At 42.3% G+C, this 25,175-nt stretch overlaps 2 protein-coding genes across 3 annotated transcripts; one reads left to right on the top strand and one right to left on the bottom strand.

Annotated features, from left to right (window-relative positions):
• The first annotated feature begins 2,971 nt into the window (after positions 1–2,971).
• LOC149287270 (NAD-dependent protein deacetylase sirtuin-3, mitochondrial-like) lies at positions 2,972–10,598 on the top strand. The gene is made up of 6 exons (XM_089493000.1): positions 2,972–3,018; positions 4,676–4,908; positions 5,164–5,264; positions 5,789–5,950; positions 8,723–8,875; positions 10,305–10,598. The coding sequence occupies exons 1-6, from the start codon at positions 2,972–2,974 to the stop codon at positions 10,596–10,598; spliced, it is 990 nt and encodes a 329-aa protein (XP_089349126.1).
• Positions 10,599–13,252: 2,654 nt separating this feature from the next.
• Positions 13,253–24,907, bottom strand: LOC149287269 (chaperone Ric-8B-like). Of its 2 annotated transcripts, none has more exons than XM_089493056.1 (8): positions 24,866–24,907; positions 23,560–24,168; positions 20,073–20,167; positions 18,886–19,033; positions 17,576–17,671; positions 17,333–17,477; positions 16,518–16,662; positions 13,253–13,364 (listed from the first exon to the last, which is right to left on the bottom strand). In XM_089493056.1, exons 2-8 carry the CDS (start codon positions 24,022–24,024, stop codon positions 13,253–13,255), a joined length of 1,206 nt encoding a protein of 401 aa, XP_089349182.1. In that variant the 5' UTR covers positions 24,025–24,168; positions 24,866–24,907. The 2 variants fall into 2 exon arrangements, with proteins under 2 accessions (XP_089349182.1, XP_089349181.1); XM_089493055.1 differs by lacking the exon at positions 24,866–24,907 and adding an exon at positions 16,268–16,387 and having other exon boundaries at positions 23,560–24,039.
• Between the last annotated feature and the right edge of the window lie 268 nt (positions 24,908–25,175).

Genomic DNA, 25,175 nt, shown 5'->3' with positions numbered 1-25,175 from the left:
AGAGTGCATGTGACATTGTACAGCTCGGGAAACTTAGACAGTCTACTGGCCCTGGGCTACCTTATCAAAGAAGAATACATATTGAAGCACTTGGTGAGTATTTTAATATGTATTTTATATAACATATTAACATTTAAAAAAAAAAAAAAAATGATTTACTTGTCTTAGAGAGAAGCTGCAGCGCCCGTCCGGTTCTTTGAACTGATTTTCACCGCTGAGTCTGCCGATCAATATGTTTGGGCGATGTTCTAGAACATAATCTTCTTTAGCCCCTTCCCTACTTTTTTGTTGGTTCTGTACGTCCCGATTATTGTGATGCACTAACTGCTATTTCCTATCTACCCATTGTACTGCGCAGCGGTGTATGATGGTGCTATAGAAACCAATAAATAACCGGCTTTATGTGCAAACCATGTGATTGTTCCTCCCCTCTGATGGGATCTGATGTGGCAGCTTTAGAACCAGAGGAGAAAGGATGGGATATAATTAATTGTTGGCTTTTTCCCTATATGTTTCATGCCTTTTAAACCAAATTACACAAAGCTCAACCTATAGGTAGTTTCAGGTTCACATACGTGTATCACAACTATTAGTGTGTGTGTGTGTGTGTGTCGGGGGGGGTGGGTGTGTGTGTGTGTGTGTGTACGGGTGTTTAATGTGGTTATTGTCAACAGGTGCTATATAAATGTAATGTGTGAATGTATGTATATGTTTATATATGATCTCTGTAGTTTGGGGTAGCCGTATTAGTCCAGTGTATAAGAATGCAAAAAAACAGAATGTTGCAGAATCTTGTAATACGTTTTTTATTGGACTAACAGTATTTTAAATAATAGACGAGCTTTCGGGAGTCCTCCCTTTATCAAGTCAAAAGCATTTCTGACCAAGCAAGTGAAAAACACAGTTTAAAACTGACCAGTACATGTTCTGATACAGGGGTTAAAACAACACGGCAGAGAATTTGCAGACAAAAAACTAAGAGGGTCGTAAATAGTAAATAGTGGCATATACTGCACAGATAAGGCTAGAGGGGGAGCAGGGGTGAGCGTGTAGGAGAGAGAGAAGAAGAGAAACTTCCTATAACCTGTGCTTTTTTTTTTTTTTTTTTTTTTATTTTTTTTTTTTTTTCTCTCTTCTTCTCTCTCTCCTACACGCTCACCCCTGCTCCCCCTCTAGCCTTATCTGTGCAGTATATGCCACTATTTACGACCCTCTTAGTTTTTTGTCTGCAAATTCTCTGCCGTGTTGTTTTAACCCCTGTTTTAACCCTGTATCAGAACATGTACTGGTCAGTTTTAAACTGTGTTTTTCACTTGCTTGGTCAGAAATGCTTTTGACTTGATACAGGGAGGACTCCCGAAAGCTCGTCTATTATTTAAAATACTGTTAGTCCAATAAAAAAGGTATTACAAGATTCTGCAACATTCTGTTTTTTTGCATTCTTATATGATCTCTAAAGCCTTTGACCTTTCTACCTTGCGTTCGGAGGGGTCTCCCCAGCAGTTTTTGCCCATCCCCCCCCCCCTTTTTTGTGTGCCCACCCCATGTAAGGCCATAAAGGATCCACAGCTGTGCTGTTTATTAGCATAGCCATTCTTTGCACCACAAGGGGGGGCAGACTAAAATATATTACACTCATTACCTCTTTTAAAAGGTGACCGTTAAAACCTTTTTCGTCTTTCACGAGGACATTCTCTGTCCACAAAAAGGAACTTCAAGGTTTTTTGTGTTTTTTTTTTTTTTTTTTCTTTTCTTAAAGCGGGGAAAAGTAAAGCCGCTGTTTGTGTGAATTAAATGGAGACAGAAACTATCTTTTAAGGATTGGAGTAGTTGGATAAAATTTGGCTTTTTAAGCATATTTTTTTAAAATATATATTTTACTTTAAAAAGCTAGAGACAATTTGTACACATTTATTAATAAATTGAATATTCATATTTTCTTATTTAGAAAAAAGTGCTGAATGGAAGTAGGGAGCTGTGTGCATTAAAATAAATAAATAATAATAAAAAAGTTTAAAACTGCCTCCAAGCCATTGCTACAAATTATCAAATTTGTCACCATGCATATTTTATAGGGAATGCCTAAGTGTCATGTGACACATTAGCAGGCACTGATAGGCTTGTATTTTTATATATATATATATATATATATATATATATTTAGGAAAGAAAACTAGATGGATCTGCTACAGAGTTTAGTTATTGTTTTGAAATTGCACCTTTTTAGGATGTATTAATTGTAATTAATATTACATCACCATACCTGGGCACTCTGTCTTTCACCTGGGGTCTCCGGGTGAAGCCCGGTTTCTCTAGGTCTCCAGGTCAGTCTCTTCTTTCTTCAGCCCATTCCACCCTTCTTGTAATTCATTGGACTCATTTTTTGAATTACTCCCTCCAAGCTTAGTGAATATAACCACCTATATTTATATAATATATATTTGTCACAAGTTCTACCTTTTTCGTGTCCCCCCCCCCCCCCCCCCAGCATTTCAGGTTGACACCATGAAACGTATTGCCTCTGCCATCCAATCTCCAAAAGTATCCACAGAGTGTGATAAGTTTAAGAAGTCAGAGTTGAACAACCTGTCCAACCCGTCGGCCCTCAAGACAAGGGGACAAAAAACAAGATCCACCAAGTCTTCCATGTCTGACACTGTGACTCCTGAAGAACTCTTAGCAAAAAATATTAATCGACTCTCAGTCACTGAGAAGCAGGACCACCAAAGGTTAGAAGAACCTTTTGGCTCTTTTTTTTTTTTTTTTTTTTTCTTTATTTATTTATTGGTATTATATTTTATAATTTTTTTTGTAATGTTTTGCTTATATTTGTAGGAAGAGTCAACTGGCGACATTTTCACTAACCAAAAAAATTTCAGAAAGTAAACGATCTCGGGGTGCTTTGAAACTCACGGGTTTTTCGGATGTTGTTGACCTTATCTTGAAGAATCGTTGCAAGCAGATTATTGTTATGACTGGTGCTGGCATAAGCACCCCCAGTGGAATACCAGATTTTAGGTAAGAAAAGCTTTGGATTTTAAATAACTATCTATCTGCCATGCACATTTTGGAACAAAACATCCTACATTTGACAGTTGGGTTCAATTAATGCTCTTGGCATAATTTAATTCATCTACATTTCTTCTCCTTCTTCGCCTTCCAGTCTCTTCTAACTCTCCCTACTCAATGAAAGCGAGTCTAAAGCTGAACATCTCTAACACTGGAGATACTGGTTATTTCTTTATCCCCAACTCCCTAATAAATTGTACCCAATAGCTTGGCTTAGACTTGTTTCTGCTCTCTTCTCCAGTCACTTGCCAAGTGTTTCTGCGCTATATGTATGTGGACTCCTCTCCTACTTAATTTAGCTCATAGGCCACAAACATGGAAGCAACATGAGCACAAGCGTTGAGAGCTTCTTGTAATGGGTTTCCATGGCTGAGCAGCTGGAAGTCTAATGGATGAGTCTGGGTTTTGCGGGTGCCAGGAGAACACTACCTACCACAATCCATGGTGCCTGCTGTAATGTGGAGGAGGGATAGATTAGAGGAAGACCCTTTTCTATTCCAGCATAACTGCGCACAAAGCAAGGTCCATAAAGACATGGTTGGATGAGTTTGGGGTCGACCAACTTGACTGGCCCTACAGAGCCCTGACCTCAACCCCATCCAACGCCTTTGGGATGAACTGGAACAGAGATTGCGAGCCGGGTGTCTCGTCCAACATCAGTGTCTGACCTCACAAACACTCCCACAGAAACTCCCCAAAATCTTGTGGAAAGCCTTCCCAGAAGAGTGGACGCTGTTATAGCGGCTGATTAGAGGGGGTCATGACTTGATATTAATGCCCATAGATTTAGAAGGGGTTGTCCATCAAGCCCATATAGATGTGATAGGGGTCCACATACCTTAAAACTTTCCTTAACCTGCAAAATATCTCTGTCCTTTCTTCACACAAGATCGTACTAAAATAATTTACTCCCTTGTGACATCCCCCTCTGCTTTTAAATGCATTCAGGATGCCGACTGCGGAGGGGCAGTTATGGGTTTACTGCCCGCGGTAAATACACCTCTGTGTATGTGATATATAATATACGCTAAAGTTAAAATCTACGGTCCCTTTTTTTGGGGGGGAGAAAAGCGCATTTTGTCCATTAAAATAACATGAAATGGATCAGAAATCCAGCGCAGACGGGGTTAATGTTGTAAATGACCATTGTAGCTGGAAACGGCTCATTTTTAATGGAATCTCTTCATAGGCGTACAGAGGCCCTTTATCACTCCCATCGCTCCTGTGTTCCAGTGGCCCTTCATCACTCCCATCGCTCCTGTGTTCCAATGGCCCTTTATCACTCCCATCGCTCCTGTGTTCCAATGGCCCTTTATCACTCCCATCGCTCCTGTGTTCCAATGGCCCTTTATCACTCCCATCACTCCTGGGTTCCAATGGCCCCTTTATCACTCCCATCGCTCCTGTGTTTTAATGGCACGTTGTGTTCGCTGATCCAAGTTTAAAAAGCGAATTGATCGTTAGGAAACACTTTTGCAATAATGTTACGGCTAGAACTTTTAAACGGTAGTGTGTGCGTATAAATATAATACTTTTTTTTGTTCTGACCTTGTGTAGGTTTGATATCGGGGTGTTTTTAATTTTTTTTTTTTTTCCCTTGTATTAGGACTCCAGGCTCCGGACTATATGACAATTTGCAAAAATACGATATTCCATACCCTGAAGCCATTTTTGATATTGACTACTTCACCCGTAACCCGCAACCTTTCTTCACGTTGGCTAAAGAGCTGTACCCAGGAAAATACAAGCCGAACTTTGTCCATTATTTTGTGAAACTGCTGCATGCCAAAGGACTTCTGTTGAGATGTTATACGCAGAACATTGATGGTCTAGAAAGGCGTGAGTACCTTCTTATTTCCATGTGTCTGAAATGTGACCTCGTTTCTGGGGAAATATTTGTAAAGGACGAAGGCTTCCTCCAGACAAGGGTCCAGGGTTGTTTCAAAGGGTGGTGCAAGTAGTAGACCTTATTTCATTTATCTAGTAAACGCGGATTAAACCCAAGGTGACCTATTAGCTGAAAACTGTGACAGCTTCCCATTCCTGCTATTTTTCTTTTGCTTTTTAACCGGATACTTCTTATTTGGATCAAAGTTGCAGGAATTCCACCCCAAAAAATAGTAGAGGCTCATGGGACGTTCTCCTCAGCATCTTGTCACCTCTGCTACACTCCATTCCCTGCGAAAGAAGCCAAGGTAACGCGATTTAATTTCTTTGGGGGTGGGAAATTTGGGATTAATAAAAGGTTCCATGATGATGATGATGATACAGAGTACTGGGCACACAAGGTGAAGGACAGATGGCCCCTATAAATGACTCTACACCTGTATAAGTCATAAGATGACGATTGGCATCCACTACTGCAAACAATACACCCTAAAGTGGCACCAGGTACGAAGTGTGCGGTTTGGCATCCAGGGCCAATTTTGGAAACCATGTACAGGGTTTCCTCTCCTAAAGTTCTTTCTCTTCTTCTAAACCCAAAGGCTGCCTCAACCAATCAGAAACTTAGTAGGAGAAAGAACTTACTGGCCCACATAAGATGGGTTTTTAAACGCATGTATATTGATTATTTGTAAACAGTTACATTGGTTTATTTACTGAACCAAACTGTAAAATTCAAGATTTAGCAAAAAGCAAAGCTTTAAAGCGTTTTAAATTTAGGATAATGTTGCATTCGAGCTGCTCTGTGTGACCCTGTTCTATACTTATGACATAGGACTTAATCATGAATGGTGAGACTCCTCGCTGTGGAACCTGCTATGGAGTTGTTAAACCAGACATTGTTTTCTTCGGAGAAGACCTTCCGAAATGTTTCAGTAAATCCACAAAAGACTTTCCCAAGGCAGATCTGCTGATTGTTATGGGGACATCATTAGAAGTAAGTGTGGTGTAGCTATTTTGGATGTGTTCCAGCTCTCTTGGCAAATCTACTAGATAAACACCCTGACTCGTGTATTATATTGCCTTGTGATACATAATAGAATGGTTCTGTCTTAATCACCTAGCCTGACACTCTATTGAAAGTCTATGGAGGAATGGACATCATTAGCATTGCCATAAAGCATCAGTTCAGTGCGGTGTTTGAGCCGGGAAAGTCACCCCAAATATCACATGACTGACAACAATGGTGGCCTCCAGGTCTGCAGATAAAGGCTGTCTGATGTCAATGCCGACTGACATTACTGTATACGGCGCTGGCGGTATACTCAAGTTGATTTAAATTATTACGCCAATGTTATCTTTATAGTTTAGAATATACAGCCCTCTCTCCAATGAAGAAAACATTATGCAGAGTCCATATTTTTAGGTCTGCACCAGTAGCGTACCTAGCGGGGGGGGGGGGGGGAGTGGTTATGGTCTGCACTGGATGCCGCTCATCAGGGGGGTGCCAACTTGCCGGCACCGGGCACCCCTCAAGAAACGGACAGTAAAGCAGCCGCTGGAGGAGCAGGCTCGGTTGGGGAGCTCAACTGCTGCTGTGCGCCGGGGTTTGTCAGATCCTGGGGCACAACACTGAAGCCGCGCCCACCGCTGTCCGTGCCCTCTGACCCGGAAGGACACAGAAGAAGAAGAGCAAAGAGGAGGAAAAGGAGCTGGCTGCTGTAAGGAGAAAAGTGACAGAGGAAAGGTAGGAAAGCATTCAGTGAGAGTGAATTGGTAAGTGTGTGAGAGTGATGGGTGTTATGCTGTACCATTTCCAATGTCTTTTTCATTATATAATTATGCTCTAAAGTACATCATAACTCCCATCACTCTATACTGTTCCATACAGCAGCAGAGCTGGGAGACAGAGGTCTCGCACTCCCACCACAGGACTCCTGAAAGGTAAGTGAACTTCAAAGGGGGCGAGGGTAGATAGTTAGGAGTGGGTGGATAGGGAGAAGCAAGTGAGAAGGGGGTACAAAGGGCATAAGGGAGTGAGGAGGGGGTAGATGGGGCAGAAGGGAGGGAGAGGGGGGTAGATGGCGAGAAAGAGGGTAGTAAGTATATTGGAATAAACAGTGAGAATGAGTGAGTGGATGAATTGTCTGAATGAGTTTGTGAGAATGCATTAATGGACAGTGAGAATAAATGATTGTGTGAATTAGTGACTGTAAAAGAGTGTATGATAGATGTATAATTGATTTGTGGAAAGGCAAAGATGGCACAAGCAGGATGTTTGAGCCTTGGGGACCAAGATGACACAGGGTGGTTATGGGACAAAGATGGCACAGGCCGGGCTGTTTGGGGACAAAGATTGCTGGTCCTATGTGTGTAATCTGGGTGCTGGTCAGGTTCTATGTGGGCAGTGTGGACGCCAGGGCTGGCTTTGGGTTGTGCAACCTATCATCTATGCATGTAGTTTTTTTTTATTTATTTTTTCCTTTATTGCTGAGTTATGTGATTTCCAGTTGATGTATACCTGCAATGCTATGTTTCCATACATTATTATTGTATACTTGCAAATACGGGATTTGTATGCCTGATTCTATGCCTCCAGTGCTGAGTTCACATGCGAACAATAACAATATTAATATACATATATATATTTATTATACACCCACACCCCGTATTGGCTCGAATATAGGCCGCACCCCCCCCCACACACTTTAAGTCTTTAAAGTGGGGGTGCGGCCTATATTCGGGGTCTAGCGCCCGACGCCCGGGACATGCAGTTCCGGGCGCTGGGCAGGCAGCACGGTTAGGATACAGATCCCCCGCAGCGGTGCAGGGGACCTGCATTCTACTCTCCGATACGTTGAGACAGCCTCCCCTGCCAGCACTTTTAATGGGGGGAGTGCCGGCACGGGAGGTTGTCTAAGCGCATCGCGCAGACGTTCATCGGCGATGTGCGTAAACAGCTCCCGATGCCGGCACATCGTGCAGACGTGCCAGCAGCGAGAGGTTAACGCTCGCATCACCGCAGCCAGTGAACGTCTGCGCGATGTACGCTAACAATCTTCTTTGTCGGCGCTTCCCACGGCGGAAGTGCCAGCACCGGAAGTTGAATACGCGTACTGCGTAGCTGGAGTCTGCTCCGGTAGTCTGTGTGTGTGTATATATATATCGTGTGTGTGTGTGTGTGTGTGTGTGTGTGTATGTGTATATATATATATATATATATATATATATATATATATATATATATATATATATATATATATTCTATAGAGAGATAGGGGGGTCATATTCCGTTTCAGCCAGGTAAATGCTGTATTTTCGGTGTCGGTCCAGAATTCGTTTCGGTGCATCCCTACTACTAAGCCAGACAATAAAGTGGTAGGCCTACATCACATCAATGTTTGGCTTAGTATATAGTGATAGGAGTTATGCTGCACTATTGTCAATGTCTGCCTCAGTATATAGTGGTAGGTGTTATGCTGTACAACCGTCAATGTCTGCCTCGGTATATAATAACAGTAATGCTGTACCACCTTCAGAGTCTGCGCCAGTATTTTTAAATTTGTGTGTATGTGTGGGGGTGTCACATACAGGATTCGCCCCAGGTGCCAAATACTCTAGGTCTGCACCAGGAAATGCGTGCCTTTTGCTTGAATACATTCTGATCTTGAAAATAAGGCATTAATGTGTTAACCCTCCCATTCCGTACATGTTTTGTTTAATGCTTATTACTGGCAATTGCCTTCTTGTTTGTTTTTTTTTCTTTTAGATTGAACCTTTTGCTGACATAGTACATTCCGTACGGCCGAATGTCCCTCGGCTTCTGCTCAATAGAGACTTGGCTGGCCCTTTTAAGACTAAGCCGCTGAAGAACACGGACGTTGTTGAACTGGGGGAACTGTGTGATATAACCAGAAAGCTTGTATGTTCTCTAAACTGGCAAAAAGAAATGGAGAAAATTCTAAAATCTCAGAGGCTATAGGTAAGAAACCTGGAGTTCCGTTGGGAAGTAGAGACAGGGGGATGTTTGGATTCATTCCCTCTGGGGATGTTTAGAAACTGTAGCTAAGTTCACCGAATCTAACATCAATATTTAGCAATGTTTACTTGACTGGACCTGTCAATGCTATTTGTTTTCTTCTCGTCATTGGTTGGGGAGACTATGACCTTCTAACGGGGTGGCCACACGAGTATTGGATTATACTCATTGAGATTTAGAAGAACTGACTTTTATTGAACAAATCCAGCTTCTTTTCCCCATGTTCTTTTACTCTTCTACACCCAGATCTTTTTAGGATGGCTACCAGTTCTGAACTAGGGAAACTTATTCATATTTTATTCATTTCATATGTTTTTAATGTCTTTGAAATTATGCAAACATGTTTTTGTTTTATATGTTAATATATTAATGTAAGTTTATTCAAATAAAAATTTTTTGCAAGATTTTTGTTCTGTCCTTGATGCTTGGCCAACCTAATTAAACTGGATAAAGTGGCCATGTTGAAGCCATTGGGTGATAGTTCCAAAGTCTTTCTAGAAAAGTGTCTAGCCACAGTGATAAAGATTACGATAGATAGGATGGCTCACGCTAAAGAGGAATTCAAGATAATGTCTAACCAAACGCATGGCCAGTAGTAATAGTTTGACTGAATGCGAATGGTAGAAGTCCTAAAACGAGATTGCTTTAGAGCAGGGGGCGTCCAACCTGTAGCCCTCCAGCTGCTGCAGGACTACCAGCCATACTTCTCAGCCAGCCCTTAGCTGAAAGAGCATTGTGGGAGATGTAGTCCTGCAGCAGCTGGAGGGCCGCAGGTTGGACACCCCTGCTTTAGAGTAAACACAAGAGTTTGATTAGTGACACCATCTTGTCATGTAATTTTGTCCTACTGTCATGACAACAAGAGGCATAACTGATCATTGAACTCATTGCTGAAGTAAATATTTACAAATCGACTAGATATGCAGTCTGCCACCACCTGTAAGGAATACAGATTATAACTGTTGAAGTTTATTACACATTTGAAGACAGTTCTGTTGCCCTTCCTATGAATAGTTTGTCACATAATTTAATATAATATGCCACTTATGACTTTCTATACACTCTGTTGGAGTTATCCTGGTGTGTGTATATATATATATGTGTGTGTGTGTGTATATATGTGTATATATATATATATATATATATATATTTATTTTTTTTTATCCCCAGCATTGCAATAATATCAGAAGAAAGACCAGATTGAATAGAAATGTACAACGTGCTTTAATCGTCAGAAGAAAAAGTAATCAAAAATAGTGCACCAAATAGTTCATGCCTTTTTATTGAATTATGTTCCCTATAAACCCATCAGATAACTGTTTACATAATAGATTCGCCTTCATGTCTCAGACATTCCGTATTGGATGCAGAAAGCAGAGGTTCTTTTGTAGAACAAATTGGACATCACGTTCACGAAGTTGGAAGGAGAGTTGTGGTTTCAACTCCCCCCAAATGGAATACGTGTTCTATATCAGCCCTGGTGGAAAAGGCTGAGCTGGCCCTCCATAACTCGGGGTTTCGATATACTTTAGACATGGCCATCCAAGCTGCTTTTGGAGCAGAAAATCACGAGCTGTCCCTCCGTAATGTTAAGTGGTGTCTGTGATGAAACCGCATCTCTCCATCCAATCCAAAACCCTTCTTTAGTGAATAACTTATCGTAATTTGTCCGATTCTAAAAATGTCCACTTGCGCTTTTGATGAATACAGTAGGTTTCAGAGAAAACAAATCTTCTACGCAAAGCAACATTCATTCCAATATACATACACAGTGGAGCTCAATGTACATTTCAAACAATTAGTAGTCATATTTTTTTAACCCCTTAAGGACAATGGGCGGTTCCTAAACCCATTGAAAACAATGCATTTTCAGCCCGTACATGTACGGTCTGTCATTAAGGGGTTAAACTATTAGTGTCAAATTCTGAATAATTATAAAAGTGAACACATAGGAAACTAACTAGATTCCTTAGAAACAGTATCTGATGCGACTTACGCCCTCTGCCGCTCAAAATTTTGTACCTCCCAGTTGATACAATATTAGGGTCCTTGAGACTTACTAAAAAACGAAATGGTCAAGCAACGCTTGTTTGGGGCTGCCGAGTGATTCAAACGAGACAAAACCTACTGAAGTAGCTAATTCTGGAGTTATTTAGGTTGACGTCAAGAGGTAACTCTCCATAAGCAAGCGTCTTAAAGGGAAAACAAGAGTTAAATAGCTACCCATACACTGATTATTATTATTGAGACATCACTCCATCATATTCCACAGCCCTTCTACTTTTCACCCTAATCCCTACCCCATTTATCCCTGGTATAAGTGCTGAGTCGATGGAACAAGACATGTAGGGTATAAAAACATTAAAGGGTTACTAATAGTAAGAAAAATATAAAATACAGTGGAAAGCATGTTTTTTTTTAAAAATATTCGCAATTAAGAAATTTTGGTTTAAAAAAAACCCATTGCTTTAGTTTCTTTTTTTCTTGTCTTGAGCGTGGGCCTAGATATGCACTTCTTTTAGAACAAGCAATTACATTTTTATATTCGAGACAGAAGCACAAATAATTGTAATAATCGGTAGCCAAAGTATCGCTCGGTGTAAAACCGGGCAAGTTCACAATTAAAGGATCTTTCATACAACAAAAACAGCATCTTCGGACACTTATGTTCCGGGCCACGTACGAGTTCAGAAACTATTCTATAGGATTAACGTTATCCAAAAATTCTAGACATTCTTTGAAATCTATTATATTATTGGTCAGAACTTCTGCCAATCACTACAATGCCAGAATATACGGTGCAAGGTTATATGCGGACCTGCCGTAGGATTCATTAAATACTGAAACACGATCATGCGGTAGACGAGATAACTTTAGAATATATATCGAGGCTTACATTACGGAAGCTGATTTAATAAACGTAACACTTTCATTTTGAGGATATATCACCCAGTTTCAGCCTCTTTTAAATTATGACCTTTGTCTATACAATCACACTATATGTATATATAAAGGGTAGATTGTATCCCTGTTACAGCACCTCCAATAAATATATATGTAAATAAATTATGTATTTATACCTACATTTTTGGCTAGGTTTAGTTACTTTCCTTCACAAGAGACATCCTGATGAAGTAACGATTTCAGTAGGCTTGAAAAGTTTCCCCCCCCCCCCCCCCCCATGAGGAATACTTAAAATGGCAATTACTGTCTTTTGTCTGAAGACATGGGGTATTGCAGTTGGCTGCCTTGCTTCTGGGGCAGCCTTTTCATCTGAAGAGGTGGAGGGGGCATTTACAGAGGTGGAAACTCTCCAAGTTTGACCAGAGTCTCAGGAAGCGGCTCTGGTCCTCAAGGCTACTTTTCTCTTCAGACGGGGGAGTGGTTTCTGGCCACACCCACAACCCTTCTACTCTCGGCCCATTTAAGGCTTTTTGGGACTAGCCCCACCTCCACTCACAGCAAGTCCTGCCTTTTGTGAAGCCACGCCTTCAGAACAGGGACAGCTCCTATTAGCCCACCCGGGTAAGGTTAAAAGTACTGGCATTTAGCTTCACCCACTTCCTGTCCGTTCTACCGCCCCTTCCCCCTCCTACTAAAGCCAGCCACACATACCAAGCGGCCATATACAACCGCCCAGGATCTCCAGGAAGTACCTGGGCTTGGTATTTTTTTGTTTTTAATTAGGGGGTGTAGTTTGCTACAATTATCGCTCAAGGGTAGTATTAAAAGGTCTCACTGTCATCTGTTACAAAAAAAAGAAAGAGTAAGGCGGCAAGAATACTTTTATTAGAAAACAAAACCTTTACTGTTTTTTGGAAGGTTCTGCGTCAAAAGTTCCAAACGGTAAAGGCCACCTTTTCTAATTGTATACATCTGATTTCTAAAATTCTATTAATTACAAACAGCAAACTCAATCCATTAACGACGCCCCGCAAAGTCCCGTTATTTAAATATGTTCTATACATTCTGGAAGTGTGGTTATATGCCTGGAATGTCATCTTCGATATTCTTGTTCCCACGTTAATATAACTTTTTCTAAGGCTAAAAACAACAAAACACAGGAAAAAAAAAACAAAAAAAACCCAAACAAAACAAAAAAAACTAATTGAAATCAGACTAATTTGGACTTTACCCCCTTTTTTTTTTTTTAAAGATATAGGGAAAATTAACATGACCATACTGTGAATTGATATGTTACTGATAAAAGAAATACATTCTGCTATATTAACAGTATAAATAGATTTTACCAAAATAAAATTAATCGGAGTCTGAACTGTTTTCTTCGGGGATGTTGGTGCCATGAATAGCTTCTTCCAAAGGAGCCATGGATCCATCCGGCCTCACTCCCATCGGTTTAATGATATCTTCTCTAAAAAGAAGGATACAGAAAGGATGTACATAACATCTATACACAGTTTCAAATAGCTGTATAAACAAAAATGGTGAAATTTTATATATATATATATATATATATATATATATATATATATATATATATATATATATATATTACAGCAAATCATGAAAGACAACAATGATAACGGGGGAGGGGAGCGTAACACATAGAGATAAAGCAATCAAAAGTGATGTGGAGTTGCATTCAGGCTAAAGAAAAGTCTTTATAGGAAACGCACAGCGCGGACGTCCACTCGAGGTGCTTGAAATCCAGACGACTTGGTCAGACTTGGCCGAGCTTTGTGTGGTTTTTGTCTGCGGCCGTTTAATTACAGAACTGACAATCATTATAATCCCTTTTCAAAGGTTCCAACAGCTCTCCAACATTAATCCAATTATATCTGCTCCGCAAGCAAATCATTCATTACTGACTTACGCTAATAAGAACGTTTTTTTTAATATGCATCTTCCTAAAACCCCGGCATCTGCATTGCGAAGATTAATTGTTGGATCAGAAATTAAATAATAGAATATGTTTTGTGGGTCACTTAAAAAGGCAAAGGTGAGCCAAAGCTTTCTAATAAATATCTTTGAGACTGGTGTTAAGGAACGTATTCCAACAAAAATAAAAAAGGGCGTGTGTGTGGGTCTGTGCATGTGTGCGCGCGAATGTGTGCGCGCGAATGAGTGCAAATTTACTGCGGATCTGACTTTCTTTACAAATATTTGGGGCTCAGTCAATTATTTAATCATGTGTACAGATGGAGAAAAAAATCCAATACGTATTAGGAACCTGGGAGGAATGGATGCCCCCCTTATATAAATGGGAACATAAAAGGTTTTTCTAATACCATAAGAAAAAAAAACCAACGAGGACCTATTTGTAACAGAACGGGACATAAAATTCAAGGTTTTAACACAATAGCTTCAGGCCCATCGGATAACCGGTAAAAAAAAAATACTAAGGCGTGTTGTTAAAGGGACACATTAATGCATATCACAGCCGTATGGTCTTCCTTGCATGAAGGGGTATTCTACGGAATCCCCCCCGATATGCATTTGCCTCTTTCCCCAAAACCCAAGAGTTGCGTTCAGGCAAACACTTTCCCTTCATGTGATAGTTACCGGCAGTCGGTGCCGGCTCTGCTGAAGCTGCGGGTGGGGGGCTGTTGAGACGATTCAGTTGATTTAAGGGAATGCTCTTTCCTCCCACTAACTGGCTGCTTAAAACCACCGAGGAGGGCAGCTGCAGGGCTGCAGCTTCTACCTCAGTATATTTTAATATGCATTCTTCTTTAGTGGGGAATGTGGGGGGCTGTAAACGGACCCTTTCATGCGATTTAACCTTTGTGAAACTAGAAAACCTCAACGCAGCAGAACGTTATAATGTCAAACACATACAGCTTCATTTACCCAAAAGTTTAACCCCTTAATGACAAAGACGTACATGTACGGGCTCAAAATACATTGTTTTCAATGGGTTTAGGGACCGCCCATTGTCATTAAGGGGTTAAACCTAAAAGTATACACGTCGCTGGGCCGGCTCTACGATGCGGATCCAAGCAGAGGGTAATCAATGCGAAAACCTATTAATCTACCGCATAACATCAGATAGCGGGCGTCACATTCTCGTATTCCATTATCTGTCTCCAACGAGGCGGCCCCCCCATTCACTCTCGGCATCGCTTGATGGCTACGCTAGAAATAATAACCCCCCTTCATTTCTACACAGATTGTGTATCACGGCCATACATTCACGGGGTTAATGAATGATCGCGTGCGCCATGAACAGTCTTTCGCTCCTCAACCTGCAGGACTTCTTACCAAGTATTTTGTTTTGGTTCCTATTAATCTTTTCTTTCCTAATTGAAGGCTATATAATACTTTCTATAACACTATCTTTTTTTTCTCTCTCTCAAAAGCTACAAAGTGTGAACTGTAGCGTCGCCTGCACAATTACCCGATAATTAGGTGTTTTTAATGAGATTTCTAACGCACGTTCTGTTCCACGCACTTCGCGTGATGAATACACAACGGGACTCCGGCTGGGATAATTGGACCGGCCTTTTTCTCAACCCGAATTCCAAGCATCAACAGAAGGTTGGCCAGGAAGACCAAGCCCTATCCAAACTACTTTCTAAATAAAACAGAATAATGGTAAAAGCCAACAAGTTTCCTCATTTTCATATAAAGATCTCGGGAATTCCTTAAATGTATTTGAATGGAACAAAATTGGGAGACAAAAGGACAAACACGTCATGGAAAGGAACGCAGGCTACAGCGATCTGCTTGGGAATTGTTAGAGGAACAGTTTAGTCCTCAAAACGGTATTTTTATTTTTTAATGCATTTTGCACGGACGCCCAACGCATTTTACTGTATTTATTTACTGGAGTTTAATGGGACATCGCATTTTTCTCCTCCTCTGGAGCACTCTAATTGAGGTAACTGAATGTGATTGGCTGCTGCTACTCCTTTGACTACTAAGCGTGTGCGTGAATCATACAGAGGTATGCTCCTTGCTTTCAGTAGAGGCAGCTGGGGGCGGAGTTACATTTCTATGTCCAATAGGGCTTGAGTGCTCTGTTAAGCTAACCAACCAAAACCTGATCTCGCTGTATAGCGGCAGCCAAATCATTCACTCATTCAAATTCTAAATTATATCTATACCTTACTATCTACGTTACATCCATTTCCATTTCCCTTTAAGGGGGTCTAATCACTAGAGGTAGTGTTGACAATTCCTCTCTCCCTTTAGTAAATAAACCCCTAGGTGTCACAATTAACATGCAAAAAACAGAGCTGCAATAATGTAGCCTAAAGTGCACCCGTGTTCTGAGTTCACGTGCGGGAACAATGGCATTCAAAGTGTATATACCTTGAAAGCTTGTCAAACATGTTGACTAGCTTCATGGCTTCGTACTCTTTCTGTTCCTCGGTCATTTCGTCCAACGGGTTCGGTAACGGCTCTTCCACGTGACCAGTAATGAGATTAATGCTAGAAACAAATACACGAGAGAGAGACCAGTCACATAGATATCCTTGAGTCCGGAATAACCAAATACAGGAGAAAGAAGGCTTAAACCAGCACCCCGGCACACGTATGATACACACGGTACACAACTTACTTTGGTTTGGCCGATTTGTATTCCTCCGTGTCAGTATCTTCATCATCAGAATACCAGCGGTCGCCTCTGCCCCCAGCAAGAAGACCCCTGGCTGCAAGAAGCCCAGCGGCATTTCCATACCCTGTGTACTTCAACAGGTTATCCACTACAAGAAAATAAAGAACAAAGAAATTATAACAAAATACCCAGGAAACAAACGCAACAGGGGCCCAGTGTGCCATATTCATAACAAATGCAACACAACAAAGTAACTTTATACCATCACGGGCAATGTGATGACCTCAGGATTCCGTACCTTTATTACAATAAGAGTGAAAACGCACGACAACAGACTATACACAAGTTAAGAATAACACACACTAAGAAATACTGGTGCAGAAGGAGACTTGGACCTCGCTCTTGCAATCTACAAGGAGGCTGCATCCCAAACAACACGCAGGGGTTGTCTATGCTCACGTTGACCGCTTTCTCCTTGTGGATGTATACATAAGAGAAGTGGAGAAGACAACATGGCAACCGCTGAAATGTTTTGTCTACTTAACCTAGGAGTTGGCTCCAGAACCACCTGCTGGATCATCCTAAGGTGTTCACCGGGGCTCCTCAACAGTCCTTTTGATGTATGGCTGATAGATGCTAAGCATTGCCAACTTGGAGCCCCTTTCACCAAATCTTGCAGGTGCTCCTCACCACCACCTGGCTCCCCCTCTTCTCCGTAAGGAGGTGGAGTGGAGTATTTGGGGCCGTCGTTCCGGGATATGGTGGAGTGAAAATGTTTTTATAGCTTCATACAGATACAGATACAGAGACGCGCTTACCTCGTTCTTTGCAAAGAACAAAAAGGAACTCGGCGGCTATCTGCTTCACCCCCAAGTCTACGTGGGTCATCAAGCGCACCAGCTTGTTCCGCACGGTTGTACCCACTTCTGGCCGACTTGAGACATCTCTGAGCGGAGGCAGAACCTGAAGCAAAGAAGCGATGTCAGAGGATGAGAAAGGTCTGTGTTTCCCTCATAAACCCCACCGTCCGGGTGGAGATGAATGGGTCACGGCTGCGTTACCTCCGCTTTGATAAATTTCCGGACGTCCCGGTGAGCTCTGGAGCATTCTGTAAGCAGACTTAGAACGGGAGTCAATCCTTCCCGATAGCTACAGCCCTAAAATAGAAGGATACAGAATCAAAATGACGTTAAACAGACGGAAGAGATAAAATGCCACACAAAAGAATCAAGTTGTCACAAATGAGGCAAAACATATTTTTTTTTACCCAGTTCCAGGGCAAGAAGTGTGATTTTGGTGTTGGAACACCTTGGGCAAGGGGTGAGCGCTAACCGGTTCACGTGTAATACAGGTAGTCCGTGTACTCCAAATGCAGGTCGGGGTCATGTGATAGTGTCATGTGACCACCACTGGGCTCCCACCTCGTGCTCCAACGACTCTCGCCACTCAGTGGTTGGAATAGCACAACCACTGAAACCAAACGGGAGAGTCACTTTGCTTATTGTCTTTGAAGATATCGTCTCATCCAAATTCCGGAGAACGTCCTGTAATCAGGAAGTTGCACCGCATCCTGTTTTTTTTAATGTAAACATTCATTTTTTTACGTCTGTATTTGTTCAGGTTGTAGGGAAGCGCCCGTCTCGTACGTACATTTAAACGCCGCCAACTACGCGACATCAAAAAGGCGCGCGGCAGAACTCTGGACGTTAGTGGGCAGAGTAAGAAGTGAACAGATAAGAATTTTATTTCATATCCGCTTGGAATTCTTATTTAAATATTATTTGCATCTACGCCGAGCAGCACTTTTTTTAACCAATTGTATAAAAAAAAAAATGTATTCAATTATTTTACTTTAAAAAAGAACAGTTTCTGGTTTTGTGCACCGTATATTATATTTTATTTATATGGCGCCAATTCCCGCAGCGCTTCTTACAGTCCATACGTTGAAGGGGTCTCAAGAAACTAGAATTGTCACAAACCGACCCCGAAGCAAATATAATCATATATCTACAATCATATCTGGAAACATCCAGGCTTAAGTTTTTGCCAGGAACACTTAATTGTCATGTGACACAACGGCAGGCGGTGATAGGCTGTAGCCATAGAAACCGGAAAAGCCTCTTAAAGATGATCTTTTCCTATTCACATAAAGAACATAGCTGTTTTACGTGTGTACCATTGCCAAAGCCAATTATCTGAATCCCAACACCATTTATTAAGACCCGTGGAAGACGATCCAAAGTAAAATGCACAGGCGAGTCCCGAGGACCTCAGAGATCTCCCTACATCTGTAGAAGGGACCTCTGAGGTCTTCAAAACGTACACGCTAAACATCAAAACTCACAAAGCATTAAAAGGTGACATGACGTACCTTGTCTATCCTCTTCTCCATGAAATCCAGCATGACTTGGACGGCCTCCATATCGCTGCTGTTGTTATTTGCGGAAGCCTTTTGAGTGGGTCGGATCAGAACATCGAGGCAGGAGACCGGAACGTTACTCAACAGGTTGACCGTGTTGCTGGGAAAACACGCCAAGCAAGAAATAAATAATCACAGGTCTTTAGTACATGAAATTAGACTTACACTGGCTCTGCCACAGGCTGCCACCATTCACACGTGAGCCTTTAAGCGAAATATTGGCAAAAAAACAATACACTGATTGACAAATAAAAAGCACAAAACTATTGGCAGTTAATAAAAGTAGTTATATATTTAAAAAAAAAAATCATCTCTGGCTCATATAATTGTTTATTTAACAATCACCGACATATTCTGCGCTTTGAGATGCGCCAAGAAAGAAGCGGAGTGTCAGATCACACAAGTCTCTTGCCCATCCTACGTTCTCTGTGCCTTTTACGACGTTCTCAGCCTTTTAGGATACCCTTAAACCCCCCCCCCCCCCGAGCCGTCCCGCACATCACAATGCCATTTTCTGCCTGGCTGTGCCCCAGCAATTCTTTTCACAGCCTTCGGCTTCTGATCTGGCAGGTCCCTGACAGTTTGATTTGAGGGATACGAGCGGGCGAGACGCTCTTCTGTACCAGATGCCCGGGTTTCAGCGTGCGGGGGTCCACAATAGCCCGGCATTCCTACACCAGGGGGCTGAATGGCAGCCCGTTACATTACTTCACCCACGATCATCAATCACTTGGACAGGACCCCCCCAGCTCTTCAGAACCCCCCCCCCCCCGTAAAAATGTAGTAATCACCCAGAGGAATACAGAGTGTCTCAGATCCAAAGTGCGGACCTTAAATACATTAAAAGAAACGCTTTCTTTCCAAAACCAATCCAGCTCCTTCCTAATCGATTAACCCTTTGGAATGAACGATAATCAATTTGAAATCAAGTGCAGAACGTAGGCGTCTGTGTATGGGGGGTAAGAACCCAGAGGTGCAAAATATTAGCCCCATCCGATGGGTGGGACATAGGCAGGATAGAACGGTGCTGTCAGGGAATTGCCCCCTCTTGCAGATACGGGGGGGGGGGGTATAAGTCAATACAGTAATTGTCCCATTAGTGGGGCTCATTGACATAATACGGTACGTTTAAAGCTAACCTGTGCAGCTCTTCCGTTTTTTCTTCAGACGGCCCCCGGGATAATAAAATGTGGTAGAGGATGGCGGTCAAGTGACGGAACTGGTGAGCGTCGGTCTGCGAAAACAAAATAAGGAGAATTTACGATGACGAAGCAGAATATACGTTTTCAGGTCATCGGAGCGAACACACAGACGCTACCGTTCAAGAGTTTGGGGTCACTCAGATGTTTTCATGGAAAACAAGGAATTTCTGGCTGTACGATAATCACAAAGGGGATTTCTAACGATCAACGGGCCTTTTAAACTTAAACTTGGATTAGCGAACACAATGTGCCATTGGAACACAGGAGTGATGGGAGTGATAAGGGGCCATTGGAACACAGGAGTGATGGGAGTGATAAAGGGCCATTGGAACACAGGAGTGATGGGAGTGATAAGGGGCCATTGGAACACAGGAGTGATGGGAGTGATAAGGGGCCATTGGAGCACAGGAGTGATGGGAGTGATAAGGGGCCATTGGAACACAGGAGTGATGGGAGTGATAAGGGGCCATTGGAACACAGGAGTGATGGGAGTGATAAAGGGCCATTGGAGCACAGGAGTGATGGGAGTGATAAAGGGCCATTGGAGCACAGGAGTGATGGGAGTGATAAAGGGCCATTGGAACACAGGAGTGATGGGAGTGATAAGGGGCCATTGGAACACAGGAGTGATGGGAGTGATAAAGGGCCATTGGAACCAGGAGTGATGGGAGTGAATATATATATATATATATATATATATATATATATATATATATATATATATATATACACATATATAAAAGTGCATTACGATTAATTCTCATGCACTTAAATGGGCAGTTGCCTTTCATTGAATAAAAAATCTAATCTCTGTACATGAATAATACCGTAATTTTAGGCCAATTACATATTTTTTTTGTATGTTGTAAAATTTGCAAGCTTTTTAATGACTATGGATGGATATGCAAATAACAGAAAAATAGTAATTATATTTGACGAATAGACCGGATCGTAAGAGAAGCGGAGGGCTTTGGTATATATCGCACACAGAGTACATGGCACAGCTCTCAACTGAATGGATCCGACGGGTTGTTGTGGTCTGGCTCAAGACACACCACGGACGGAGGAGAAAAATAAATAAATTAGACTGAGCACGCGTGTTAAATTTCGAATACCATCACGGTTACGATATGTAAAGTATTCATTCAGCTGTCTAGAAGTACCTCGGGCGAAGGTGGTTGGGGTTCAGGTATGATTTACGGTTGATTTGATAAAAGCTGCCGGCTACACCGGTCCTAGATAATCCTCGGCATATTTTCTTTCGGGGTTACGACATAATACGGAGCGATGGATGTTCAGGTGAGCTTTCTAAACACGTCTAGTAATCCGCACGAACCGGTTCGTAGGCATCAACGACGAAACTCCTCGGGAACGGAAAGCCTGAACCTCTTCCTTTACACTACTGGGCTCTCCCCCTTCTAAACGCATAGAGGGATTCACCAGGATCTCCCCGTGTGTTCTTGTTTTGTCTTCTCAATATATAGAACTTGATGGACTTTCCAGACCTTTATAATAAACTCCACAAGCTAAATTACCCATCTCCCTCACATAACTAATTCTAGGCTCATTTTTTACACATACACTCATGCTTACACCATACACTAGACACATTCACGCTACCACCATACACTAGACACATTCACGCTACCACCATACACTACACACATTCACGCTAACACCATACACTACACACATTCACGCTAACACCATACACTACACACATTCACGCTAACACCATACACTACCACACAAGAGCATACACTCAAACAGGCTAACGCCATACACTCACACATAGTAAGGCCATATAGAAACACACAGTCACGCTAACACCGTACACATACAAACATAAACATGCTCACTCCCCATTACCTAGCGCGGAGCCCTAGTTCCGTAAAGCCACTTAGCGTGTGTTATGCGATGCCGCGGCACCCGCCTTAGCACGTCCCGGCAACCATCTAACCAGCAGAGCGTCTGCATTAGCTGGTAAGACCTGGTTTTGTGCGTTGTGGGGTGGATGTCGAGATATACGGCACGCTCTGCGTTTCAGCGACGTTTTCGTCATCCATGGATCAAAATCAGCAATTTAGCAGGAAATGAGGAAACAATATTAGTTTACGGTCTCTTTCCTCCCATTGTGAACTAATATATACTGCAAGCTCGCATATAAACAGATTATCCGGATGACTTCAGAGGATCAAATTCATTTAGCGAGCTGGAAGATACTGGGAGTCGTTTGCGGAGTACTTGGAGACGCACGGAACGATTGCATTAAAACAATCGTTCTACAACAATTACACTTACAGAAAGCCGTCCGCTGTAAGAAGTGGGACCCTAAAGCCAAGGGTGATTCCGTTAACAATACACCCACGTCTTCAGCGAGATTAGCCAGGTGAACTAAGAGTGACGTTTGTAGGCGTATCGCCCGATGCCCGAGGCATGCAGTTACGGGCAGGTGTTTTATTCCATTTAGCCCTGCTGCGGGGGACCTGCTTGCAGTCGCCATGCACTGGAGTAATTACAGGGGTAGATATGTATAAGCACTTGTGTGAGCATGGATGTGTAACTGTGTGTGTGTGTGTGTGATCATGGATGTGTAATTGTATGTGTATGTGAGCATGGATGTGTGATTGTATGTGTGTATGAGCATGGATGTGTAATTGTATGTGTGTGTGAGCATGGATGTGTAATTGTATGTGTGTGTGAGCATGGATGTGTAATTGTATGTGTGTGTGAGCATGGATGTGTAATTGTATGTGTATGTGAGCATGGATGTGTAATTGTATGTGTGTGTGAGCATGGATGTGTAATTGTATGTGTATGTGAGCATGGATGTGTAATTGTATGTGTATGTGTGTATGAGCATGGATGTGTAATTGTGTATTTGGGGTGAGATGGAGTGTGCGTTAGTGAGTATGAGTAAGTGTGTAAGTGTGTTTACATTGGAAGAGGGTGCAAGGGAGAATGATGGCACAGACCAGCTGTTGAAGTTGGGGGCCCCGTAGTTTCTAGTTAGGCCCCTGTCAGCATGGATATCCGCCAATTAGTGGCAGGTCGCCACTGAAGCCCGTTCCCCCCCGCCCTGCGTTGTGGCTGCGCCGGATACGATGTTATTTCATATCCCGCGCGATGTCTAAGCCCTCACGCAGCCCTGTTCGTTGACCTTATTTAAATACAGTTTTGATTAAAATTATTTTTTGTATCAGGACAAATAGATTCCCGCCCCCCCCCCCCTCACCCCTACTAACGGGCACCTTGAGTATCTGTGCATGAGCTTCACTCTTCCCCAAAGGTAGACCTTTTACCCAAGATCTCTGGGGAAGGTCCCGGCCTTCAGCATTAGCAGGAACGATGTTCCTAACGTTGCACGATAGATGGAAGGAGTTACATTTAGCAGAAGACGGCTTTAAGAAGGCCGAAGACTTACTTTGCTGTGAACGTTCCAGCTATCGAGGGTCACGTTGAAAAGGGCTTTTAGGGCCTCTATTGTACAGTCTGTATCTTGCGACGACATCGGGGGGCCGTTGGGCTTTGTGACCGACTTGTACTTTCCCGCCCACCGAATCCCGAGGATATTCTCGAGGGTCTGCGTAAGGAGAGGGAGACCTTGCAACTCGTGTTTCAACTGGGACCTGGTCTCGGTGTCCAGAAGAGTCAGGAGGAACAGAAGGCGCAGGTCGAAGCAACGAATGTCATTAATAGTGCGCCGGTCCTTGCACTTCTCCAAAAGCGCGCAGAGGGCCGCAGCCAGATTCAGTTCCAGGCTCAGTTTCTGTGCTTCGGGACTATTGAAGACAATATTACACAGGCACTTCAAGGCTTCGACGACGACGGGGAAAGCAGCCACGTCCCCCAAGGATTTCAGCTTTGGGTTCAGCTTGGCCAATTTCATGAGGATCTGGAAGTTCTCCTTTGTGGTCACAGGAACTAAAATCTTCTTATCTCGAGACAGAATGCGAAGGGCTTCCAAGCACACGATCTGGCATGAAGTGTGAGCTCCTTGGTCGAGGACCTTAAAGAGCGCTCGGCAAAGCTTCTGGAACGAAAAAGAAAACAAGGTCATGTAATTCCCGTCAGGGGGAAAAAGAACTGAACACATTTTTCTGTTGAAACCTATTTTAAGCGAGTTCTAGTTTTAAATTTCTATAATTTCATTAGGTTTCGGCTGTTCTGATCTCTTGAGACCTTCGCAAAACTTTCTCGAAAAGCATGGCGTTTCCGAGAGCAAAGCCAAGACTTTGGAGTTTATTCACTAAAAGAAGACTCGACGAACTTAGAGGAGGGCTCAGCTGGCCCTGGATACTGGTTTTTTTTTTTTTTTTAAAAAGCTATAGATTATAGCCCTTCCTATAGCAGGAGATCCTCGCTAGGGCCGGACCTTCATAGTGTATAGTGACGTCAAATAGCTGAAACACAACTCTCTATCTGTAGCGAATAAACCAGTTTGGAACTACAAAAATAGAAAAACAAAAAGAAAAAAAAAAAAGTGTTCTGGGAAATCAGCAGTTGAGTGTGTGGGGTGAAAAAAAAAAAAATACTGCACCGGTTATGGGCAGCAGTTAAACAAAAAAAAAAACTAAACTTCACAGATCCACCTTACTTTATCTCGCAACTGCGGGATCTGTGATGTCATAACATGAGCTGCCGCTAACAACAGCCCAATCCCTCACCAACAATGTCCATAAAGGGGCAAAACCAACACAAAACGGCTTTTTAATCCTAAAAACACTCACCGTTCTCTTTTCTTCATCAGACGGGTCAAATTTAAAGGTGGTCCGGTTCTGTTTGGAGGAAAAAACAAATAACATAATAAGTTCCCTATTAAGATCCGAGCTCTTCCTACACAGCAAGGAAATACATTTCTAGCCGCAAAGATATAGAGAGAGAGAGAGAGAGAGAGAAAAAAAGGAAACGTGGCAAGAGTGGAGACTATATTTTGTATACATAAACTACTGGTAAAAGGTTTGGGGTCACTTAGAAATGTCTGTTTTTTTGAAAAAAAAAGTACATTTTGTCCATTAAAATAACATGAAATTTATCAGA

Source organism: Sceloporus occidentalis, unplaced genomic scaffold (assembly GCF_023333645.1).
Source record: "Sceloporus occidentalis isolate IW3139 unplaced genomic scaffold, rSceOcc1.0.p SCAF_62, whole genome shotgun sequence".
Lineage (NCBI taxonomy): Eukaryota > Metazoa > Chordata > Lepidosauria > Squamata > Phrynosomatidae > Sceloporus > Sceloporus occidentalis.
This window is presented reverse-complemented; position numbering and strand designations above follow the sequence as displayed.